At 41.3% G+C, this 22,464-nt stretch overlaps 1 protein-coding gene across 2 annotated transcripts in view; it reads left to right on the top strand.

Moving 5' to 3' along the window:
• The first annotated feature begins 418 nt into the window (after positions 1–418).
• dtx2 (deltex 2, E3 ubiquitin ligase) overlaps positions 419–22,464 on the top strand; it is a 30,158-nt gene continuing 8,112 nt past the window's right edge. Inside the window, exons 1-4 of one of the 2 annotated variants that reach the window (XM_038303707.1) lie at positions 419–1,006; positions 4,596–5,184; positions 7,578–7,636; positions 17,449–17,661. In XM_038303707.1, the coding sequence (XP_038159635.1) occupies positions 700–1,006; positions 4,596–5,184; positions 7,578–7,636; positions 17,449–17,661 (1,168 nt within the window). In that variant the 5' untranslated portion in view covers positions 419–699. The remainder of the gene's footprint in view (positions 1,007–4,595; positions 5,185–7,577; positions 7,637–17,448; positions 17,662–22,464) is intronic. The other variant, XM_038303709.1, reaches the window with a different exon arrangement.

Raw genomic sequence — 22,464 nt, 5'->3', positions numbered from 1 at the left:
TTGCAAGAAAAAAGTTGAAAAATTACGCAAATGAAGTCAACATACCTCAACCCGTTTCAGAAAGAAAGCTTGGAGCTCCGCCCCGCAGATGAAGGCCGACCAGCTCCACCAATCAGCAGCCAGAGTCCACTTTGACACCTGCCCAGTTTGATGCTGCTGATTTGTCAAACCGATGCTAAAGTATAACTTCACATGATGCTCCACATTCCTCATTTTAGGGAAGAAAGTGCTTCTTGCATTAGTTGTCATAAAATACAACTTTATTCTCCTAATATTACGACTTTATATTCTCGTAATTTAATGACTTTATTCTACGACTATTTTCTTGAAATGAAATAAAAAATAATAATCTGTAGCACCGCCGTAAATTAGCACGGTCCCTTAAATTCCGACTTTCTAACGCCAATTGAATGCACCAGTAGTATTTCGGATGAACCGTAAACGCAGCAGCTGGAGAGGAAGGATCCTGTTAACCCTTCTGCTCTTAAGCTAACCGTTCTGAACACCCCAGCTTTGTCAACATGGTCTTGGATGTTTTTATTCAGGCCATGCTCCGTTTGATCCCCACCTCCTAACTTCCTCCCAGGCGTGTTAATCATTCCTAATGGAGTGTTTTCTGGAGCCCAGCTAGCCTCGCTGCGGACATTGTTTTCCTCGTAGCAACAAACGGCTAACCAACCAGTCGTTGTGTTAGCGAACATGGCGATTGTGTCTGGCTCCTGTGCCAGGGTGAACGGCTCCAGGAACGGACCGTCCGTGTCCGCTACCACCGCCCCTGGGTCGGTGGGACAGTCCCAGCCCATGATAGCGGTGTGGGAGTGGCAGGACGACCTGGGCTACTGGCGGCCCTACAGCGGCCAGGTTAGCGCCTACATCGAGCGGTGTCTGTCAGCGCGCGGCCACCGAGGAGCCGGAGCAACCAGCATCTGCCTCGGACAGTCGGACCCCAGCCTGTCCCCCTACCTCATCGACATCCCAAGCTTGAAGCAGTTCCGGCAGGACACAGGTGAGCCGTTCAGGCCGCTGATTGCCGGAGGGAGGATTTAAATCATCTCTGCTTTAACGGCCTGGAAGCTACAGCTAGCTCACATTAGCTCACACTGAAAACTTTATTAATCATTTAGAGGATCAATATTTTTATTATAGTTTCATAATTGACCTGATTAAAACTAAAACAAACATAAAGCAAAATGTTAAATTGCAAGTTCTGAGCGTTGCTATGGAGGCCAAATGGATACTTAAAGCTTTAATAGACATGTTTAGTTGAACTGATGGGCAAAAAAAGGCAAAGAGAAAATAATAACTATATAAATTATAGTTTCTCTTTTCTTATATGTATAAATTTTTTATAAGGGTTCATACTTAAAAACAATCCTATAAATCATGATTTCACAATAAGTTCCTCCAAAATAAAATAAAATTCAAAACAATCTACTGCAATTTATCCTGAGGTTATCTTTTTAATTGTTTTTAATGTTCTTTTTTTTTTGGAATGACTATGAGTTGGATGACTGAGAATCACCAGCATGAAGATTGCAAGCATGTTTGGCTGTGACTCCATCCTGGAGAGAAATATCAGCTGTGCTGCTGCCATCAACACCTTTGTTTCTAGATGTTGGAGCTTGGCCTGTTTTCCAGTGTAGTCCTGTTTCTCTGACTGTGACTAACTGGATGTGCTCTCTTCATCCTCTGACATGGGAGCTGGCTCGGAGCTCGTCTGCCTGGCTGTGTGTTTCCTGGACGGGGCCGCCTGTGGAGCTGGTTGACAGTTGCCTTTTGTATCTGTGCTTCTTTTTCTATGTCTGCTTCTGTCTCCTTGAACCCCAGTGGGCCTCAGCAGATGGCCGCTCACACTGAGCCTGGTTCTGCTGGAGGTTTCTTCCTGTTCAAAGGGAGTTTTTCCTCTCCACTGTCGCTACAAGCATGCTTAGTGTGGGGGATTGCTGAAGAGTCAATGAGTCGATGCAATCAGCTGGTTTTCCTTAGATAGAAAACTTTGAATCAATCTGACTGGATGATCTGGTGAACTGGAAAGTGACCTGAGATGACATGATGTGAATTGGAGCTATAGAAATAAATTGAAGTTCAAAATGTGACAAAATTGGAGATTCTTTTCATATTTATATTTTTTGATGGAAAACACCTAAATATAACACATATAATTTTTTCCCAACTACTTTAATTCTTTTATTATGAAGTCCTTATTTGGCCTTTTAACAAAATATGTAAAAAGAAAAAAACAGAAATACATTTTTGATGTTAATAATTTATTTCTATGCGATAAGTCCAGATTATTTTTTGTGTAGTCTTCTGCCCTCTGTTATCAGGTATATCTGATTGTGTACAATTTGATTTTGAGCAAAGTTTTTACCATTAAATTATGCAAAAAGTGTCGGAAGCAAAACATTTCAGAAACCGTATGTATCAAATATGATACATTTGGTATTACAGGGTTAAAGCGATCCCTGATTATCCTTCTCAGAGACTGACACACAAATCTGTTTTAAGGCAGAAGTCTGAATGTGCTGTCACCCTGACCACTACTGGAGATCCTTCCTCTCTGCTCTCCTCTTGTTTTTAAGGGGAATCATTATTGCCAGTCACATGATACATTACTTTCCCTTATTTTTTGCTGAAAAGACCCACATTTCATAGCCCTCTCTATTATTAATGACGCGCCTCCATGTCTGACTGCGGAGAGGAGATTCTGCTGGTCATAATCTGGCCTTTTGAAATATGTCAAAACTTCACCAGTCTGCTTTCATTAGTCCTTAGCAAAGGCTCCCAAAACTGAGACAAACACGAAGTCCTTGTTTAAATAGAACAGATTTCATTGTTGCCTCTGACCCCCAGATTCCACATCCTCCGTCAGCGCTCCGCTCACGTACGTCGTGCGGAGCACTTATCTGTCACGTTAATCAATCAGATCTGTCCCACAGCCACCGCTACTCTTCCGTACGTCTCCATCTTCCACCATCAAAATACGGAGCCGAGCCATTTTTTTGCTCTTCTCCGGTCAGGCCAGGTCAAGATCCGCAATTCCAATCACACCAAACAGGAAAAAGAACGTCGAGAAGATCCGATTCGTCAAATTAAAATATAGTAACGACCGATTGGTAACTACAAATTAGAGCATAATTTCTATATATTCCCCAAAACTAAGACTGTTTAATTAAATGATTGGATGCAAACTATTGGTGCTTCAACAGACCAGGAAGCAGATTTCTCATCTCCAACAAAATATTTATTTTCTATCCTCTGCAAACGGAGAGAAAAATCAGCAAACATATTGATACTTCACAAACCCCTACACACACTCCCAGGGGAAACCAACCCACCCCTGCATATAAAGAACTTTCTCACACAGGAACATTGGTTATAACAAGAAAAACAACTTCAGTTCATCAAGGACATGAATGATCTTAAACGCCTTAAAGGGCGCGTTATCTGTATTTCAGAGTCAGGAGGCAACTGCTCTCTGGCACCCCTACGTTTAACTTCCTGAATAACATTCCAGCATAGAGGCTGGTCAAGATTTCTCTACGATCACTCCTATGGGGCCGAGAAAAGGCACACTCAAATATTTCATCTGACACAGCTCACCATGTTTGTTCTTCCACTGAACGGCACAACGCTCTGATGCGATCTACCTGCTCTCACTGCACGTCCAGAAACCACACGTCTGACTCGGTGCTGAGAGATGGCCCTGGTCGGACTCCCGTCAATCTGGAGGAACAAGAAGAAGAACTTCCTTGTTTGCATAGAGCTCGAGGTTCTGGTAAATCTGCTCGTAGCTCTGCTTTAACACCAGGATTTAGCCACCAGCACCTCACGAGTGTCTGAATTTCCCCTCTTTGATTTTCTTCTGACCGTACGATTCCTGATGGGGAGGCGGTCGTGAGAGGCTGATGGTTACCCCCCTGTTTACTACAGGATGCATGATGCGGCTGAAACTCGGCCCGATTAAAATTTTTTTTCCCTCTAGTGGAAAATCGGCCCAAAAAGGGCAAAATATCGTACATTTTATGCCCAGCTTTAGACGATTATAAAACTTTAAGACCGCATTAGATCAGCAGTAAAATATGGGGCGGAGCTAACCTAACATACTGTTATATTACTCATTTTTTTCTGTTTATTAGCAAGTCAAAAGCTTTGACAAAGTTAAACTTTTCAGATTTATTAGAATCTCCACCATCTAAACAGAGAAGAGACGAACTATTAATGAGTAAATATTTAGTATTATAAAGAAGGGCTGGAAATAAGGGGAGGGGGGTAATAAATCCCTTTTCTTTGACTGCTATGTATATTAAGTTTTTGAAAACCTTTTTTTTGTTCATTTTTTTAGACCTTTTTGGCTTCTGTTGCTTAAAGTTGCTCGTCTGTTTTTGCTCTTGGTTGTTTCTTGTGTGACGCCACCTGCTGCAAACATGCCTGTTATATTTTCATTGTTTACAATGGCGGCTTGTTTTCTAAGTTTGGATTCAGATCCTGGAAAGGATAAAAGAGTAAAATTTTAAAAGTAAAAGCATTTGGATTTGGTATAGTTGGTGTTTTATTTGTTCATGCTGACTGAAAATGTTCCTCTGTGATTTCAGGAAAGACGCGCTCGGTGCGCCGCTCCATGTTTGCTCAGTCCTCTGGCCTCGGCAGTGGCGTTTACTGGGAGTGGGCCAACGACGAAGGAAGCTGGACCCCCTATGAAACTAGAACTTCCATCCTTCTGGAGCACAGCTATCAAGCTCGCCAAGGCACGGCGGACTTGGGCCCCCATGGATATAATTACATCGTTGATCTTACTTCTCTGGCCCAGGTCAATAAATCCACCGGGTTTAGGCGGCAGGTGCGGCGGCAGTGCAACCTGCCCTACCCTCTGGCCACCTCCGGGCCCCCGGCCATCCCCTCCGCCCCCGCCTGCTCCTGCCAGCAGTGTTTGAGCCACAGCAGCACGGGACCTATGCCTAGCCGCTCTCGTCATTCCTTCTCTTCCAATAGTCTGACCCGACCCACCCTCCAAGGGACGGGGAGGGTCGCCACTGCTCACCCTACTTCGGTCTACTCGCCCTACCCCAGAAGACCCCTCTCTGTGGGGGGAGTGTCTTGGGGCAGCCCGTGGCCTCCCCCGCCCTCCGCCGGACGAATGCAGGCGCCTCATTTGAGCGGCTCTTCAAGTGCTAACGGGTTAAGGTTAGTTTCTGCTTCTTGCTGAATCAGTTGCAGTGAGTTCTTCCTCTGACTCATTTAGCTGAAAGCTAAGGCGTTGCTTATGTCCACTACTCCCGTCCTCACCCCCCCCATGTCCTCTCACCCATCCATCCTGTCAAACAGGAATAGCTGAAAATGGCCCATAGCTCCAGTGGTTTTTAGTGATGTTTTTTCTGCCTCGGTTCCTCTTAATCTTCCCTGTCGTTTAACCTCCCTTCCTTTTGTTCCTAAAGGCAAAGAAAGCAGCTTCCAAAAGACAAACTGCTAGCCTAATGAGTGTAATGAATATGCAGTTCACTGGCACTTCATTTGAGGTCTAATTTTCTTCAACGCTGAGTTTAATTCAGTCTCTTCTTAACCACAGGTTATTAATAATTGTGCGGCGCAAAACTGCAGGTTTTACCCTCCTTTACTAAATTCCTAAAGCTTTCCCCAAAACACATGTGCAAAGTTTGCTTTTATTATAACTGAAATGAATGTTCCAAAGCCAATAACCTTTTTGACATGTTTTTCTCATCGTATATTTTGTATGATGCCCAAAGTGTTGCATGGGTGACTTCCTTTAAACAGAACAGGGAAAATAGATGGAGCTAAATTCAAGGAATCTTAATAACAAAAGGTTTGGTAGTGCAGAAAACTTCAATTTGGGATTAAAATTTACCTTTCAGCCATAAAACAACCTTAAACATACAACCAGAGCGACAGTAGAAGGGATTAGATTAAAGCAGATTAATGTGTTACGGCGGCAAAGTCATTGTCTAGATTATATAGTTGATGTTTCCAGATTCTTCAGCTTGAAAGAGCTTTAGCAGGTTTGCTTATAGCTAGTAGAGTATATAAAAAATAAATAAAAAATAACAAAAAATAAATAAATAATAGTTAGTAGAGACATGCGACGTGTGATTAAAATGTACAGGAAAGGTGGTTCTCAAAGTAAAAAGTGTGCTATATATATATATATATATATATATTGTGTATTATCCTTTTAGTTGTGTATGAAAAACAGACTTAAAATAGACTTTAAATAGACTTTAGTCATGTACGAAAAAATAATTTAAGGTGAGATCGCCATATGCTTCAAAAAACACCAAAAATTAAATATTTCAATTGTTTGTTTGTGCATGACTAAAGGGATACACACCCATTAAGTTGCTAGAACTCTATATTTCATGCAAAACTAAAGGGATAAATGGGTCTTGACTATGGCTATGCTCATCTGACAGAACAGCGGTCACTCATACAATAATTCCCGTTCCTGGTCGTAACTCCTTCCTAACCTCCAGCACTATTCAGATAGCGCTCATTATGGTTAGCGCAGACGCACTTCTGCCATAGCCGAGATTTCCACACCAATTTGATGTATTCAGTTTGAACCAAGACCAACAGGTTTACAAGAAACAGGAAGTGCAAATGTTCCCGCTTGGTTATTAAGTATGTATATAAGAAAGAAAATCAACAATCCACTGGACTTTTTTTCCTCGTTTGAAGACGTTTCTCTTCCATCCAGGAACATTTTTCAATTCAAAATGTCAGAAATAGCTTTGAGCTCCAACAAAGCCTGGTTTTAGTTTAGAAAGCATGCTAATTGAACCGGATGAATGGGTCCCCCCCTTTGGAATGGGGGTCGTTTGGCTTCTTTTGTTAGCCTGCAATGCCCCATACCTTTGTTGGGCTGCTGGATAAAACCTGGAACTCGACGCCATTTCTGACATTTTGAATTGAAAAGGCTTCCTGGATGGGAAACTTGGAAACAAAGTCCAGAGGATTGTTTTTAGTTTTCTTTTTTTGGAACAACTATGACCTGGATGACTGTGAACCTTCACCATCACATAGAAGAAAATGCAAATAAGTTTTTAAAACTTGTTTCTAGTTAATCAATATTAGCCCTTTAAAGTTGTGGCTCTAATATTGATTTGTTGCTACTAAACTTGTGATGACTTGAGGTTATGTTTGGGATTTGGACTTCACGGACCTTAATTCTGCCATGATGAGTTTAAAAAGGGATCATCCCTTCTCCCTCCCCTCGCTGCAGGAAGCTCAGTGTCTGTTATTTCCTTTAAAGCTTATTTAGACAGTAAACAGGTTTGTTGCTGCACATCCATCAATTCATGGTGCGGCGAGTCCTGTTGCAGCCAGAGGAGATCAGACCCCGGCATGAAGGATCTGTCATTTACTTGTTTAAAGAAGGCTTCTTAATCTCAGTAGTAATAAAGCTAAATAAAAACCTTTTAGTGTTTCTGTTCTGATGTCATACCAGAGTTTCTGCCGCGTGTAGAAAACTAGAATAACTTCCAGTCTTTGTTTAGTTCTTCCTCTGTTTCCTGGTCTGTGTTTTGACTGATTGAGTGTCTCTGTCTGTGTTTCCTGGCCTGCAGTGTTCCTTCCATCTCCGTGCAGCTGAACGGCTCCACCAGCGTGAGCTCTGCCCTGGCAGGTAAACGGGTCACTAATCATCCATCCTCAGCGTTTCCTCTGCAACACATTTTCTAGCTTGATGTGGGTTTTATGCCCGAGGTCGCCGCCGACTTTGTTGCCACAACACTTCATTTGTCTTTGCCTGTTTTAGGAGAAATATTTGTTAAGGGAAAAGGAAGTAAGTCCAAAGTTAAAAATTAAAAGGTGATGAATGATTTTTCTTTTTATCACTAATGCATGAAAGCAGCTTCCCTGCAGATTTGTTTCTGTTAAAAACAAACAAAAAAAGCGGCGGCTGGGGGAGTTTTCCCCCATAGACGTTTACCAAAAAACAATCAAACGTATACTAAGTTATTACATCAGTATATTTATATGAATACTAACAACAAAACATTATAAAAACACTTGAAAAGAACACAGGAAAGTCTGGACTCTGGGAGAACGGGAGCACGAAGCATAAATCTGGGTCAGTTGGAACAGAAGCGTACTGATGAAATCACCACATTCAAAGCTCGTCTGGGGCTGCATTTCACCTACTGGTATTAATAGTCTCTTGATAATAATAAAATCATACTTTTTTCATTTAGTGGAGGAATAATAATGAACACAGTCAGAGAAACGCAAATCAAATTAACGTTTTGCCAAATAAAACAAAAAATCTCCATCAGAGCCAGCGGTCCTTCACACGCCGCTATGCAGAGAGAGGGCTGCTGCAGACGGGCTAACGTTAGCCCTGGCTGCTGCAGACGAGCTAACGTTAGCCCTGGCTGCTGCAGACGAGCTATCGTTAGCCCTGGCTGCTGCAGACGAGCTAACGTTAGCCCTGGCTGCTGCAGACGGGCTAACGTTAGCCCTGGCTGCTGCAGACGAGCTAACGTTAGCCCTGGCTGCTGCAGACGAGCTAACGTTAGCCCTGGCCGCTGCAGACGAGCTAACGTTAGCCCTGGCTGCTGCAGACGAGCTATCGTTAGCCCTGGCTGCTGCAGACGAGCTAACGTTAGCCCTGGCTGCTGCAGACGGGCTAACGTTAGCCCTGGCTGCTGCAGACGAGCTAACGTTAGCCCTGGCCGCTGCAGACGGGCTAACGTTAGCCCTGGCCGCTGCAGACGAGCTAACGTTAGCCCTGGCCGCTGCAGACGAGCTAACGTTAGCCCTGGCCGCTGCAGACGGGCTAACGTTAGCCCTGGCCGCTGCAGACGAGCTATCGTTAGCCCTGGCTGCTGCAGACGAGCTATCGTTAGCCCTGGCTGCTGCAGACAAGCTAACGTTAGCCCTGGCTGCTGCAGACGGGCTAACGTTAGCCCTGGCTGCTGCAGACGAGCTAACGTTAGCCCTGGCCGCTGCAGACGGGCTAACGTTAGCCCTGGCTGCTGCAGACGAGCTAACGTTAGCCCTGGCCGCTGCAGACGAGCTAACGTTAGCCCTGGCCGCTGCAGACGAGCTAACGTTAGCCCTGGCCGCTGCAGACGAGCTATCTTTAGCCCTGGCCGCTGCAGACGAGCTATCTTTAGCCCTGGCCGCTGCAGACGAGCTATCTTTAGCCCTGGCCGCTGCAGACGAGCTATCTTTAGCCCTGGCCGCTGCAGACGAGCTAACGTTAGCCCTGGCCGCTGCAGACGAGCTATCTTTAGCCCTGGCCGCTGCAGACGAGCTATCTTTAGCCCTGGCCGCTGCAGACGAGCTATCTTTAGCCCTGGCCGCTGCAGACGAGCTATCTTTAGCCCTGGCCGCTGCAGACGAGCTATCTTTAGCCCTGGCCGCTGCAGACGAGCTATCTTTAGCCCTGGCCGCTGCAGACGAGCTATCTTTAGCCCTGGCCGCTGCAGACGAGCTATCTTTAGCCCTGGCCGCTGCAGACGAGCTATCTTTAGCCCTGGCCGCTGCAGACGAGCTATCTTTAGCCCTGGCCGCTGCAGACGAGCTATCTTTAGCCCTGGCCGCTGCAGACGAGCTATCTTTAGCCCGGCTGCTGCAGACGGGCTAACCTTAGCCCTGGCCGCTGCAGACGGGCTAACCTTAGCCCTGGCCGCTGCAGACGGGCTAACGTTAGCCCTGGCCGCTGCAGACGGGCTAACGTTAAAATTAAATCATAAAACAAATTTAATATATAAATATTTTTTTGAAGTATAAACAGGGTCATCGGGTGGATGGGGCGGCGCTCAAGCGCCCTCTATTGGCCAGCCAGTACTGGTTAAAAATGCCCGCTGTTAGGCCCCAGGTGTTTAACTAGTCAGTCATTAATGCTACTATTTTGCAAAGAAAACAATCTTCTTACATTCTGAATTTCTACTTTGTTTGTTACTGAACTAATGCATGATTAAAAAATCAACTCAAGCACTAAGCCTGCTGTGGTGGACAAACCTTGAAAGATGTGTCGTCTTGTATTTGGGGTTATTTGTTTCCCCTTTTATGAGTTACCTGCTACTTTTCATTCCAAGAACTTTTTCATTTAATATATAGAATGTATTTCAGTTCAGATCATAAAAGTAGAGTATCTAGCAGCTCACTGTGACTCAGCTGCAACAGAAAACCTTCATAATTTAAGGCCTAATTATGCTGCTCCGTTCAGTAGCGTCAGCAGAATTTAAAATTATGTCAAGTCATCATGCTTTAATAAGGAATAGATTGAACAAAATGTTCAATCTGAGCTCCTAGCACTAAAATTGTGTTTTTTATTAACAGATGCCTCAGTTATAAGACTTTCCTTAAAGGAGAAGTCACGTCAACAAGGAATAATCAATGGATCATTATTTATACCTAAAACTAAAAGGTTCGCATCGATTTAATGAATTTTGTGTTGATCAGTAAAAAAAAAAACATGGATGCCTCCAGTAAAGCAGATTCAAATGAAAATTATTGTGAATTAAAAACACTGATCATTTATTGAACCGGATGGAATAATTTCATATTAAAAGAACTGTCAGAAGTTTGTATTCTGAATGTGAGCGGACTTTTCCTTTAATTTGTTGTTCAGTTATTCAGCAAAGTAAAATCAAGGCATTTGATGTTATACTGATTTTTTTATTTTTTTTTTTTTTATCCAGTTGAAAAAGATAAAAGTTATACCTAATGTTTAACACTGTGAATTTAGTGTCTCTAAACAGTAGAAGATAAAATGATTTCTGCCACCCTGGTTTACTCTCCTGTGCAGCTTTTTAATTTAAAGTCGGGTTCTGAGCTGTGACAAGCTGACTGGATCCGTCCAATCAGAGGCTGCTGGACCAGAACCTCATTAAGCAGGAGCTCCGAACTGAGACTCTCAGTAAATAATTTAAAAAGGAAGGTCACCTGTGCGGCTTTTTCTCCTAATGCACAGTTTGAGTATTCATTAAGCCCTAATGAACACTCGTTTTAATTAAAGCCAAACTTGTAGCCATGTTAATGCTAAAAACCACGTCTGTACCGGAACAGAATGATGGACTCCAGCTGCAGAACCTCTGCTGATTTTACCCTGATTCTTTTTTCATTGCTTGTTTAAAGGCGATTTTTTTTGTGTCCTGTGTCTGATTTACGGCTGCAGCTCCGTGTCCTTAAGAGGAGGAAGAGATTGTGGGTGTTAAGCTGAGGCAGCTGTACAAATACGCAGTTATCCCAAAAGCCTCAAGGTTTCAGAAAAGATGCTACATTGGTTGGAAACGTATTTATGGCTCACGGCTGCTGGCCTAAACAAAAAAAGGACTTTACATCACTACTGACAGTGAAGATCTAAACTTCTTAAAACTTATTTCTTGGTTCTTGTGTTGCCTTTTAGCGTGCATTATTTCATCTATGGTGCATTTCCTTTAAGGTTGAATTGAACATGTTAATGTTAATGCCCTTTATAGGGCGCTCAGTGAAATACTTAAAAAAATAAAATTTCAAGCCAATAGTTATTGGAATCCAGAACAAGACATTATTACCTTTGTAACATTCAAAAAATAAGGATATTTTTATAGCAAAAATTAATGTCAATGTAATAACAAGAAACGCCAACTTTCCCAAATGTATTAAGAAAAATATCAAAAGTTCTTCTAGAAGGAATTAATGAAAAACACTCTGAGAAAGAGACTTTTTTTTAGTTTTTGGTCCAACATAACCGTAGATGCATTAATGCTGATACTGGCACTGACATTTTTTAGTTTATAAATCTAAATATGATTATGATATGTTAACTAGACTTATTAACTTTAACTTTTCAATTAGCTTTTTACCTTTTTTTTCTTCTCCAACTTAATTTCCAGTAGGTAATCTATCATTTAAGGGCTCATCTAATTGGTCAAATGCCAAAAAAATATATACAGCCATGTAGCAGCATCTATGCTGAATGGCTGGATATAGATCTTGTGCTTCTAGACCTCACTGAGGGACGGGGGGAGGACTCTATTTGTAAGGGGTATGCAATTGATCAAAAAGGGTTACTTGCTTTATGAAGGGTTAACCTAGAAAATGAAATTAAAATCCTGCGAATACACAAATTAAAAGTCTTCCTAAAAGGATCCAGTGAAAAGACGGATTTAGTTTGCTTCGCTGCACAATCCTAGCCTTGTGAGACCATCCTGATCTTTCGAGCTTTCAAGGTTTCACTCGCAGATCAGTCTGGAGACTCTCCGTTAAAGAAAATTTGGAGCCGTTCACCAAACGAACGTCCAATCAGCGTTGGCTTTGAGGCGGTGTGAGGTTTGACGCAACGAGAAGCGCGACAGTTCAGTCTAAAGAACATGGCGGCTTCAGCCGATGAAACTAGCGTTAGCGTGGCTATCGAGCAAGTTTTATCGGAATTACAGAGTATTTCTTCACTGAAAGAAGAGCAAAACACTGCTCTGGAGGCTTTTCTCAGAGGAAAAGATGTTTTTGCTCTTCTCCCGACTGGTTTCACCAAGAGTTTGATCTATCAATTGGCTCCTCTTCGTCGTCGCTCTGTTAGTACGTCATATGCTTCGTTGATCTGATTGGTTTATTTGGCCCGTCTATCACCAACATAGGCCAATCAGCTAACCAGTAGGGGTGTAAATCACATCCATCATGGCGATTCGATTCAGTATCGATTTCCTGATCCAACGATTCGATTATTTTCGATACTTAAGAATACACCACGATTCGATTCGATTAATCGATTAATTTTTTTTTTATTATTATTTATTTTTATTTTTTTTTACACCTTACAGGCTAAACAAAGTTTCAAGTTTGAAATAAATCAATGAAAGCTGTAATATCATTATGCATTTTCTTTAGAAACAACAGCAAATAACAGAAGTAGAAAAGTTGCATCAAAAAATACTGCAAAAATACTGCACAATATCAGTGTAATGAGTTCAATGCAATACCTCGGCTCCAGAGAAACTGTCCAACATATTTTTTTAGAATGTAATAAATATATTCAGGAAAGAGAGATGTTGTGTAGAGAGTTAGACAGGAATAAAAATAAACTACATATAAGGGAATTGTTTCAAAGGTCATCTGGGGATGTAGTTTTTGGGGGTATTTTTAATTTTCTAAGAAGAACGGGTATTTTAGGGAGAATATAATAGTTTGTCTGGTCCATACTCCATTCTGGAAGGTGGCGGTAATGCAGCTATAAGTTGTTTGCCAACCGCCATTAAAAAAAAGAAGAAGAAGAAGGCTCCAGAGTGTTGACGTCACCGCCCCTTGAGAGACGCTCCGCTGCACCTCTCCCAGATTGTAGCTGACCGCAAACAGTGCACCAGACAGGAGGCCGGCTAGTTTTGTTTTTATGACCGAAATTGCGGAAAACAACTCGTGAAGTTTGACCCGCTAGAAGAGCGAGGTGCGCGAGAACGCTGGGAGCCTTTTTCCAGCTGAATCTCCGCTCTTTTTGCCCCATTGTCCCTCCGTCGTCGGACTAAACTCGCCCCCACTTCCTCTCCGCCTCGGCCGTATCTAGACCCACAGCGTGTAGCACAGACCACGCTTCAATACTGAGCATAATTTAAAAATGTCTGTGTGAAGCTTGCTGCAACAAACTGCTGTAAGAGTATAACCAGGAAGCGCGGTAGGAGGGGAAAATAGGTTTAGCGCCACCGCAGCACGGGAGGAAGAATTACGCCCAGGAGCAAATGGATAAAAATAGACCGGAGGAAAAAAAAAAAAACATTAATCGATTATCTTGCGGACGTGTCGATGCATCGGATCTTCGGCTTTTGGATCGATGCATCGATACAAAACGATTATTATTTACACCCCTACTAACCAGTATTTTCGCCCCTTCCCAAAATTACTTCAACGGAAGGTTTCCAGATGGACATGCGGAGCAAATCCATCTGGCGGTCAGGTCAGGTTAGAACAAACCACCACATTAGAAAAGGAACCCAATACTTTGGAAGATGGCTTGTATTTCTGGCAGACTTGATGTCTAACACTTCACCCTGTAAAATAAAACCTTTTATTATCGAATTAATTCACAGAGCCTGTTTGGATCATTGCTTCACTAAATCCAAACAACCAAAAAGCTTCGAACCAGGAAGAGCACGTCCACATCAGCAGCGTTTAGTAGAGTGCAGTAAAACCTCCTGACGACGAGTTGCTGAATCAGTTTAAGTACAAGGATAAATGGAAACAAACACAAACACTGGACCTGCGATGGTGCTGATAACATGGTGATTTGAGCTAAAGCCGGGCGTACATTGTACGATTTTTTTTTTCTCCAGTCGTGCGAGAATTATTTTCAATTGAGCCGAGTTTCAACCTCATTGTGCGTCCTGCATCGTGTAGCATACAGGGGGTAACGAGGGGCGATCAACCTCTCACGACTACCTCCTGATCAGAAGTCGTAAGGTCGGGAGAAGATCAAACATGTTTTAAATTTAGTCGGACGTCATGAGGTGGTCGTGAACGAATTCTGCTGTGGAAGCAGAGTTTACCAGAACCTCCAGCACTGCACATGTATAAACAAGGGAGTTCTACTTCTTCCAGATTGATGAGTCCAACCAGCACCATCTCTCAGTGCTGAGTCCCACCTGGTTTTTAGACATACAGTGTGAGTAGGTCGATCGCATCAGAGCGTCAGGTCTCACAGTTTGAGAACAAACATCGTGAACTGGGAACTTTTAAACCGTGCGGTTCCGTCGTACAATGTGAGCTGTAGCTGCGTGCAACGATTGAAAATATCGCACGGTGTATGCCCGGCTTAAAGGAGCTAAAGTCTATATGTGGGAAATGCATTTCAGTCACTCGGGTGATTCATTTTATAAAAGGTATCCAAAGTATTTACGCTACAGACTATACAGGGCTCGATGTTAACCATCACCCGATCTCCCAGGGAAAGTAGTTTTTATTGTTGGGAGAGTACAAATTGATCCCAAAAAAATATTTATCACTCAAAATTACTTTAAAATCACCGACATTCGCTGAAAACGACCCTCAAGCTTTGCCGGCGCCATCTTTGTTGTTTTGTACACATTCTCGCGTGATTTGAAAAAGCAGCGTGATTTTCCGCCAGATGGCGTGACTTAGCTCTTTGGGAGATAATTCTGCAGAGCAGCAGCTGGATGATGAATTTAATCTATACTATAATACATGCTAGATTAAAAATGATCAGTCAGGGATTAGGAAAATAATAATAATAATTGTATGCGATCAGTGTAAATATTTCTATCATATGGCAGTCTTCTGTACAGTGATGCAGGTCATACATTAGAAAATGTTCATTACATTTTTTTCTCTGAGACATTGGAGAGGTGCATTCAAATGTTATAGAGCTAAACATGTTAGATTGGTGAGTAGTAGTAGAGTAAGTTTTTACCCTGTCAAGTTTTTGTTTTGATTTTTAACATTACAATTTATATTTTTCTAAGCACACAACAGTTTAAAGTAGGGATGCAGGATATAATCGGCCCCCCATCGGTATCGGCCTTAAAACTGAATATCGGACATCGGCCACCCCACCGATATTTAACCCGATATTTGATCAGCTTCTGAGTTTCTAAAGTCTAAAAACAAAAAAAAACTACTTCTTCTTACTCAAAAACTTCTTTTTTACAGACTTAAAAACTTTTAAAGATGAGGGAAAAAATATTGATCCATTAAAATATCCCAATATCTTCATATGCTGATATATTGCCATTTAAAAACACCATATCAATCTCTTTTACTAATGAAATATTGCTATATGTCATCGTTATGCTACGAAATCCCCCCAAAATTCACCAAATGTTGCCATATTTTTATACGTTGATATATTGACGCGGTATCGATCTATTTTACTAACAAAATCTCACAAGAATTTGCAAAATATCACGAGAGTTTGTAACAGAACGATGAAATTTCACCAGATTCTGAAAGTAAAATAGATCGATACCGCGTTTTTAAAAATCTATTTGATATCAGCATATGAAAATATATTTGAGTATATTATTTTTCAAAGTGTCAGAAATGGATAACAAAACTGCTATTTTCAATGACTACTTATTTTTGTCCAGCTTTAACATCGGTATCGATATCGGTTATCGGCTACATGAGTTTTAAAATATCGGCATATCGGATATCGGCCAAAATCCCAATATCCTGCATCCCTATTTTAAAGCAAAGTTTAGTTTGAAAAGAATGTGCAGGATGGATTGAAAAGCATGTTAACACGGTAATGTAGGCTTGAATTCATTATCTGACGCATGCAGATACACACCAGGAACCTGGAAACTTAAAAAATACTGAATTACAAAAAACATTTAAAAAACATGTTTAATTGATATTTATACAAAAATGAATATTAGGAACTATATTTATCAATCATTATACTGGGCAAGTAAAAATGGTTTCTGGGCAAATGAAATGTGAAAGTCACTTGCCCAAAGGTCCCAAAGGGCAAGTGGTAAAAATCCTTAACATCAACCCCTGCTATACTATAGGATCCATCGGCTATAGATGGATTTATTGCTTAGTTCATCCACTGACTGTAACATATAATGTGGAACGTCTTCCTGCAGACAGAAAACTGTCGGTTTTAGCAGCCAGATGCTGAACAGGGAGGCATTTTGACTACGTGTTTCTGTTTCAGTGGGGAGTACCAATATGGCCGACGGTGGCTTCATTTTTTTTTTTTTTTGGGCAACTAGCAATCCAGGGAATAGATTTCAGTGGATAAACTTTCCATTGAGGAATATTGGATGGTTTTATCTCATCATTCATGGTTTCTTCATCTCTAGTTGTTGCAGCTGCTGACTTTTAAGTTTGCGGTATTTTCCTCTGCTGACCGGGCATCCTGCCTGTTTCTGTTCTTCAAACGCTGAGCTCAGAGGGTGAAACCGACGCTTCTTCCAACCAAATTCATGTCTCAGAACTTTGACCTGCTGCAAAGATCACTCACAGATACCAGGATTTCAGGCTGAGATATTTCAGTCAGTTTCTCCTTCCTGAAGCTTCGTCTGCTTTTTACAAAACGATGAAAAAAGGACAGAAACTTTAGAACTATTTGAATTTATCAGGCATTTTTAGAACTGGTTTGGAGACGTGTGATTTGCTCATTGCTTGGATTTTTATCACCTTTGGGGCTCCTTGGATACCTTTCTAATTTTTGTCTTGTCGAAGTTCTACATCCTTATTGATTAAGATCTGCTCTCTAAGAACAATGTAAAGCTTTGGGTCCAGAGAACAGCTGTAAACCTGTTAAGCAGACGGTTGCCCAGGCAACCACCTTTAGAACCAAAACCTGTGACTGAAGTTGAAAGTTTTGCCGCCTGACTTTGTGCGTCGCAGTGAAAGCATCAGCCGCTGCTACATTACTCATTCTTTCGATTTGTTCTTTTCTGCTCCTGCACCCCTCACTGGCTCTCCACCTCTGCCCCCACCCCGCCTCATCCCGACCCATTCCCCCCCCCACCCCCTCCCCCCTCGCTCCAGGCATGGCCTCCATTTTGATGTCAGCAGTGGGACTCGGCGTGCACTTCACCTCCGCCCCCCTCCCTCAGCAGCAGCAGCAGCATCATCATCATCATCAGCAGCCTGCTCCCTTCGCTCTTCCTCCTCCTCCTCCTCTCCTCCCCACAGCCAGCAGGCCCCCCAGCAGCAGCAGCAGCAGTTCAGTTAGGAGAGCAAAGAGGCAGCACAGGAGAGGTAGCCAAAATCCACCTCCTCATCTCCATGAGCTTGAGGAGTATCTCATCCTCCATAACATCCATTTGTCTTAATGTGTCCTACCACTAATCCTCCTCACAGTCTGGTTTGTCATCTCATTGTGCAGTTTACATCAGTGTCGCCGCTTAAAGCATTTAATGTCCTAATGTGCCGCAGAGGTTCAGTAAAACTGACCACCCTCCCTTTTTAGATCATTAGAACATGAAGCAGCTCGGTGGCTAAAGTCCTGCCCCCCTTTATCTCAACATTTCACAATAACCTCCGATGTGTCTCTACCAGACATGTTCACAAGTCATTTTTTGCAAGATCAAGTCAAGTCTTGAGAAGGCTTGTCACAATTATCAATTAATCGCACAATAAATTCTAATCGCTCGATTAATAAATAATTAATTAATAAAATAAGTGCAATAATTTGCGTGCTTGCTTGTTTCTCCTTGTGTTTTCATCTCCGTCACTGAGACGGTATAGCTTAAAGGTCACTATTATATCTATGGAATGATCATTATCTTGAACTGGTAAATGAAAAATACAATTTTAAAAAGCACACACTCAATTTTTTTTCCAGTTAAATTTTGCATCTTAATTTTTTTTCTTACAGTATTTACCTGACATTTGTGGTTACAACTTTTTCTAGTTTTAGGAGTAAATGTCTGCTCTTTTATTTTTAAGTGAAAATGAGGACTGTGGAAAAAAAAAAAATCACAATCCTGCTTTTTATTAATACATATGAGGTTAGGAACTGCAACAAATAAAGAAAAACCCTAAATAAATATCAGGACAATAACAATTCTTTCATAAAAGAAACATTGTGGCAATAACTTTTTGTAACTTAATGCTCTGGAACAGACAGAACCGACTTGGCGGGCAGGATTTTAAATTCAATTCAGTTTATTTATTTAGTGCCAATTCACAACATTATTCACAACATATTTCTCCTCTACGACGGCCATGAAGTTTTTAAAGCTTAGCTTGTTGATCATGCATGCATGCGCGCGGGCGTATATGTCACGTAGCGTTGCGTCAGTGACGTCAGAGCTACGTGACAGTTTGACTGCCACTCTGCCGTTTTTTTTTTTTTTTTTACCTCTGCTGTGTGCGGGTAAGGCGAGCGGCGATCAGTCAAGTTAGTAAAACAAAAAACACTTAAAAATAAAATATTGTTCACAAGTCAGAAATCACGAGTCTAAGTCGAGTCTAAAGTCATTAAATATGCGACTTAAGTGCGACTCGAGTACGAGTCACAAACTCGAGTCCCCACCTCTGAACTCTACCTCCACATCAGGCGACGTTCTGTGCCTCTTTTTTTTTACCGAACTTTTTTGCAAAGCAGGAAAACATCAAAAATTAAACACTCTACATACATAGGATATACACACATATAAAAAATAAAAATAAAAATTTTTTAATAAATAAAGGGAGCCCAAAAGCATAAAAAAACAAACATAAAACTACAAATTGTCCTCTTGTAGCCAAGCTAAGTGTAATAAACCCAGTCTCCTTCTCTGAGCTGCAGGCGCATTCAAGTAGTCCAAAAAAGGGTCCCATGTCCAGTTAAAAAAAAGAAATGGTTTGTCTTTCAACGCCTTAGAAAAGGGTTCTGTGCCTTTCAAAAGTATTCAGACCCCTTTGATCAGTAGCTGCAAACATAACTTCCCAGAATGCATCAGGAGTTTATCGACTGACCGACTCAAAGCAGCACAACTGAGGTAGAGAAGGGAAAGAAAATAGCGGCCCTGCTAGGATGTGGTAAATGATTAGAGCTGCACCTCCCTATATGGTGGACGAAGGAAGCTCGTCAGACGTTCTGTGAAATGTAGATGATGGAGATGAGGCTCCAGAAGGTGTCAGAGGAAGAGTCTAGAACAAGTTCATGTTCATGTGATCGATCGGCCCCAGTAAAGGCTGATGCTCCTAAAAATCTGAACAGATTTAAAATGTATGCTCTTCATCTGATCTAATCTTAGCTTAATTGTTTTCTAGAGGAATCCTGTATAAATGAGAAGCCAAAAGTATATTACTGACTGATGGTCTGTTTAGATTCTGACCCACCAGTCGACTCAAGAGCCAAACTATTGGTTTATTATACTAACAAAATCAATTAAAAACAGGTGTAATAAAATTACAATCAGCATCAGTAACCAAGGTAGTTATTTTTTCCCATTTTAAACTGGTGTTTGCATATATTTTAGCACTTTAACATGAAGGTTTATTTTATAAATTAATTTCTGAAGTTAATCTTAAGAACCTACGGTGGGTCGTGACTCCAACCTTGGAAATCAACTATTTATTCTTCTAATATTTAATTTAGTGGAATCAATGTAATCCATTAATTCCCATCATTTACAAGCTCTGCTTTGTACGACGGGGTATTAGCAGGCTAGAGATTTTATTTTCTTCTGTTTCGAGAATGAAGTCGCAACGTTACGAGAATAAAGTCCTAAAATTTTGAGAATAAAGTTGTATTTTATGACAACTCTTCCAAGAAGCTCTTTCTTCCCTAAAATGAGGAATGTGGAGCATCATGTGAAGTTCTACTTTAGCGTCAGTTTGACAAATCAGGAAATCTTTTAACAGCAGCATCAAACTGGGCAGGATGTCAAAGTGGACTCTGGTTGCTGATTGGTGGAGCTGGTCGACCGTCATCTGCTGGGCGGAGCTCCAAGCTGTCTTTCTGAAATGGGTTGTTGAATGATGACTGATGATGTTGAATATTTTTTTCTATCAATAATCAGATAGATCATTAAAGAAGATTTCTTATTAAATTAAACCAGCTAAAACTGAAATGAAACAACTAAAAAAAAAAAATTAATTTACTGCATTTTCTTTAGCTAACTGCAATGTAACTGGAACATATCTGGATGCACGTTTTTTAATGCAGTTTAATTAGAGTCCAAAAGATCAAATCCGTATCATTTAGATGAGGGGGGCTGAAGTCCTGTCGTGCCCTGCATCTCTTCGCCAACAGACCAAAATTGAAGGACGACTTTATTACCAGGTGTCCGCGTGTTCTTTACTATCAAACTTTACAAACTAATTCATATCAGGTTAAAGGCGAGGTTTGCATGTTTATAAAGGAAGCAGTCGTCTCTTATTGTGAAAGAGAAATGTGATGGACAGTATTGATTATTGCTGCCCTCTACCGCCGCCCTACAGGAAGTCCTGATCCAAAGAGATTTTTAATTGTGGTTAAGCCCTGAGGGTCTTAGGAGCAAATTCCACCTGAAACTATAAACTATAATATAATTTGTGTGACAGGAAGACATTGAGGAATATTTTTCAGGTGGAGCCACAATTTTAAATGTCACCATGTCTGATTTATAGGTGATAAAAAAAAACAATTTTAGCCATGACAACTTCTTTTTCCAAAAAAAAACACTGCAAAACACCATGAAAGCCCATTTGAAACTCTGGATGAACCTCAGACTTTATAGATCCACATCTTGACTATAAGTCAAGCAAATTTAGACTGAATAAGTTGAAGCGTGTTTGTTTCTCAGAGGTTTTAGTGGGCAGAGTGCTGGGAGGAAATGTGATCACGATTTTAAAGGGCGGAGCTGGTTAGCGCTGTGGCTAGCTGTGCTCAGTAGCTAGCAGGTTAGCCTCTTTTAGCTCGGTCTGTTAGCCACGCTAAGCTACACTACTTTTAAGTTCGTGTCAACTGTTCACTTTCTACAGATAGAATAACTTGTTTTAAAATTTCTACGAAAGTCCGTTTTTAAGATGTCGCATTTGTCCTCCTCTGCCCTCAGATCTTAGTAAAAATAAAAACGAGCTCAGTCCGGCTTAGAAGGCGGGACTTTCCTTCCAGACTGACGATGATTGTTTTCTACTTTCAGCTACTTTAAATCGCAGATGAAATGTAAAATAATAGCAAATATAAGGAATAATATGTTGAGGATCCAAAAGAGTTTCGATCCTTAAGAAATGGGTGTAATACAGTTTGTCCGAGTGGAGTTGCCATATGATGACGTCATAAAAAGGGCACCGGCCATTAGGGGGCGGGGCTAAAACTGAGTACCTGCTGTAGCATCACTCCCACAGAGTCAGGTGGAATTTTAAATCTCATTTTATTTGTTTACACACCTATAAAACAAAATGTATTTGTGAAAAAAAATTATTTTTTAACTTGTTTTAGAAACTTTAAAGGCGTGTGGATGAAACACCATGTGACTGTGTTTCTATAAATAGATAAAGATAAGCCGGTGACAGACAGGGCCGCCAGGCTCAATGTTTTTTCTACCAGCTTTTTTTTAAAATCTTTTTTCTTTATTTAATCATTTTAACATTTTCAGCCCTGCATGCACTTTAGCATCTTAGCTGCTTCCATCTTTATTGGGTGTGAAAGTGTGCAGGGCGAATGCGTGACGTTTAGCAGCCTGATAAATATCGGCTCCATTAGAAACCATCTGTTGTCATGCAGTAATTTGCATTATTCATTTTTTTTGTTAATCTGGAATAAACTCCAACTTTCAGCTTAGATGAAAAGATCAAGGTGACTTGATGGGAAAATGTAAACGTTGAGTTGAGAGTTATCTGAAACGCTCTTCACCCTGCGAGGAAGGTTTGATGTTCCCCGTCATTCATGTCCGTCTCCATCCATCATGCTTCTCATCACGCCACTTTGTTTGTCTTCTTCTCACCAGATGGCTTTTATGATGGAAATAATCATTGTTTATAAAAAAAGGAACCTGTAGTTAGAAAATTCACTGTTTTTCTTATGCTTACTGGCTCATTTCTAAATGTTTTTGTCGTTTTCTATATTTTATCTCTTGCCCCTCCCCT

Source organism: Cyprinodon tularosa, unplaced genomic scaffold, assembly GCF_016077235.1.
Source record: "Cyprinodon tularosa strain WSP-4 unplaced genomic scaffold, ASM1607723v1 ctg518, whole genome shotgun sequence".
Taxonomy (NCBI): domain Eukaryota; kingdom Metazoa; phylum Chordata; class Actinopteri; order Cyprinodontiformes; family Cyprinodontidae; genus Cyprinodon; species Cyprinodon tularosa.
This window is presented reverse-complemented; position numbering and strand designations above follow the sequence as displayed.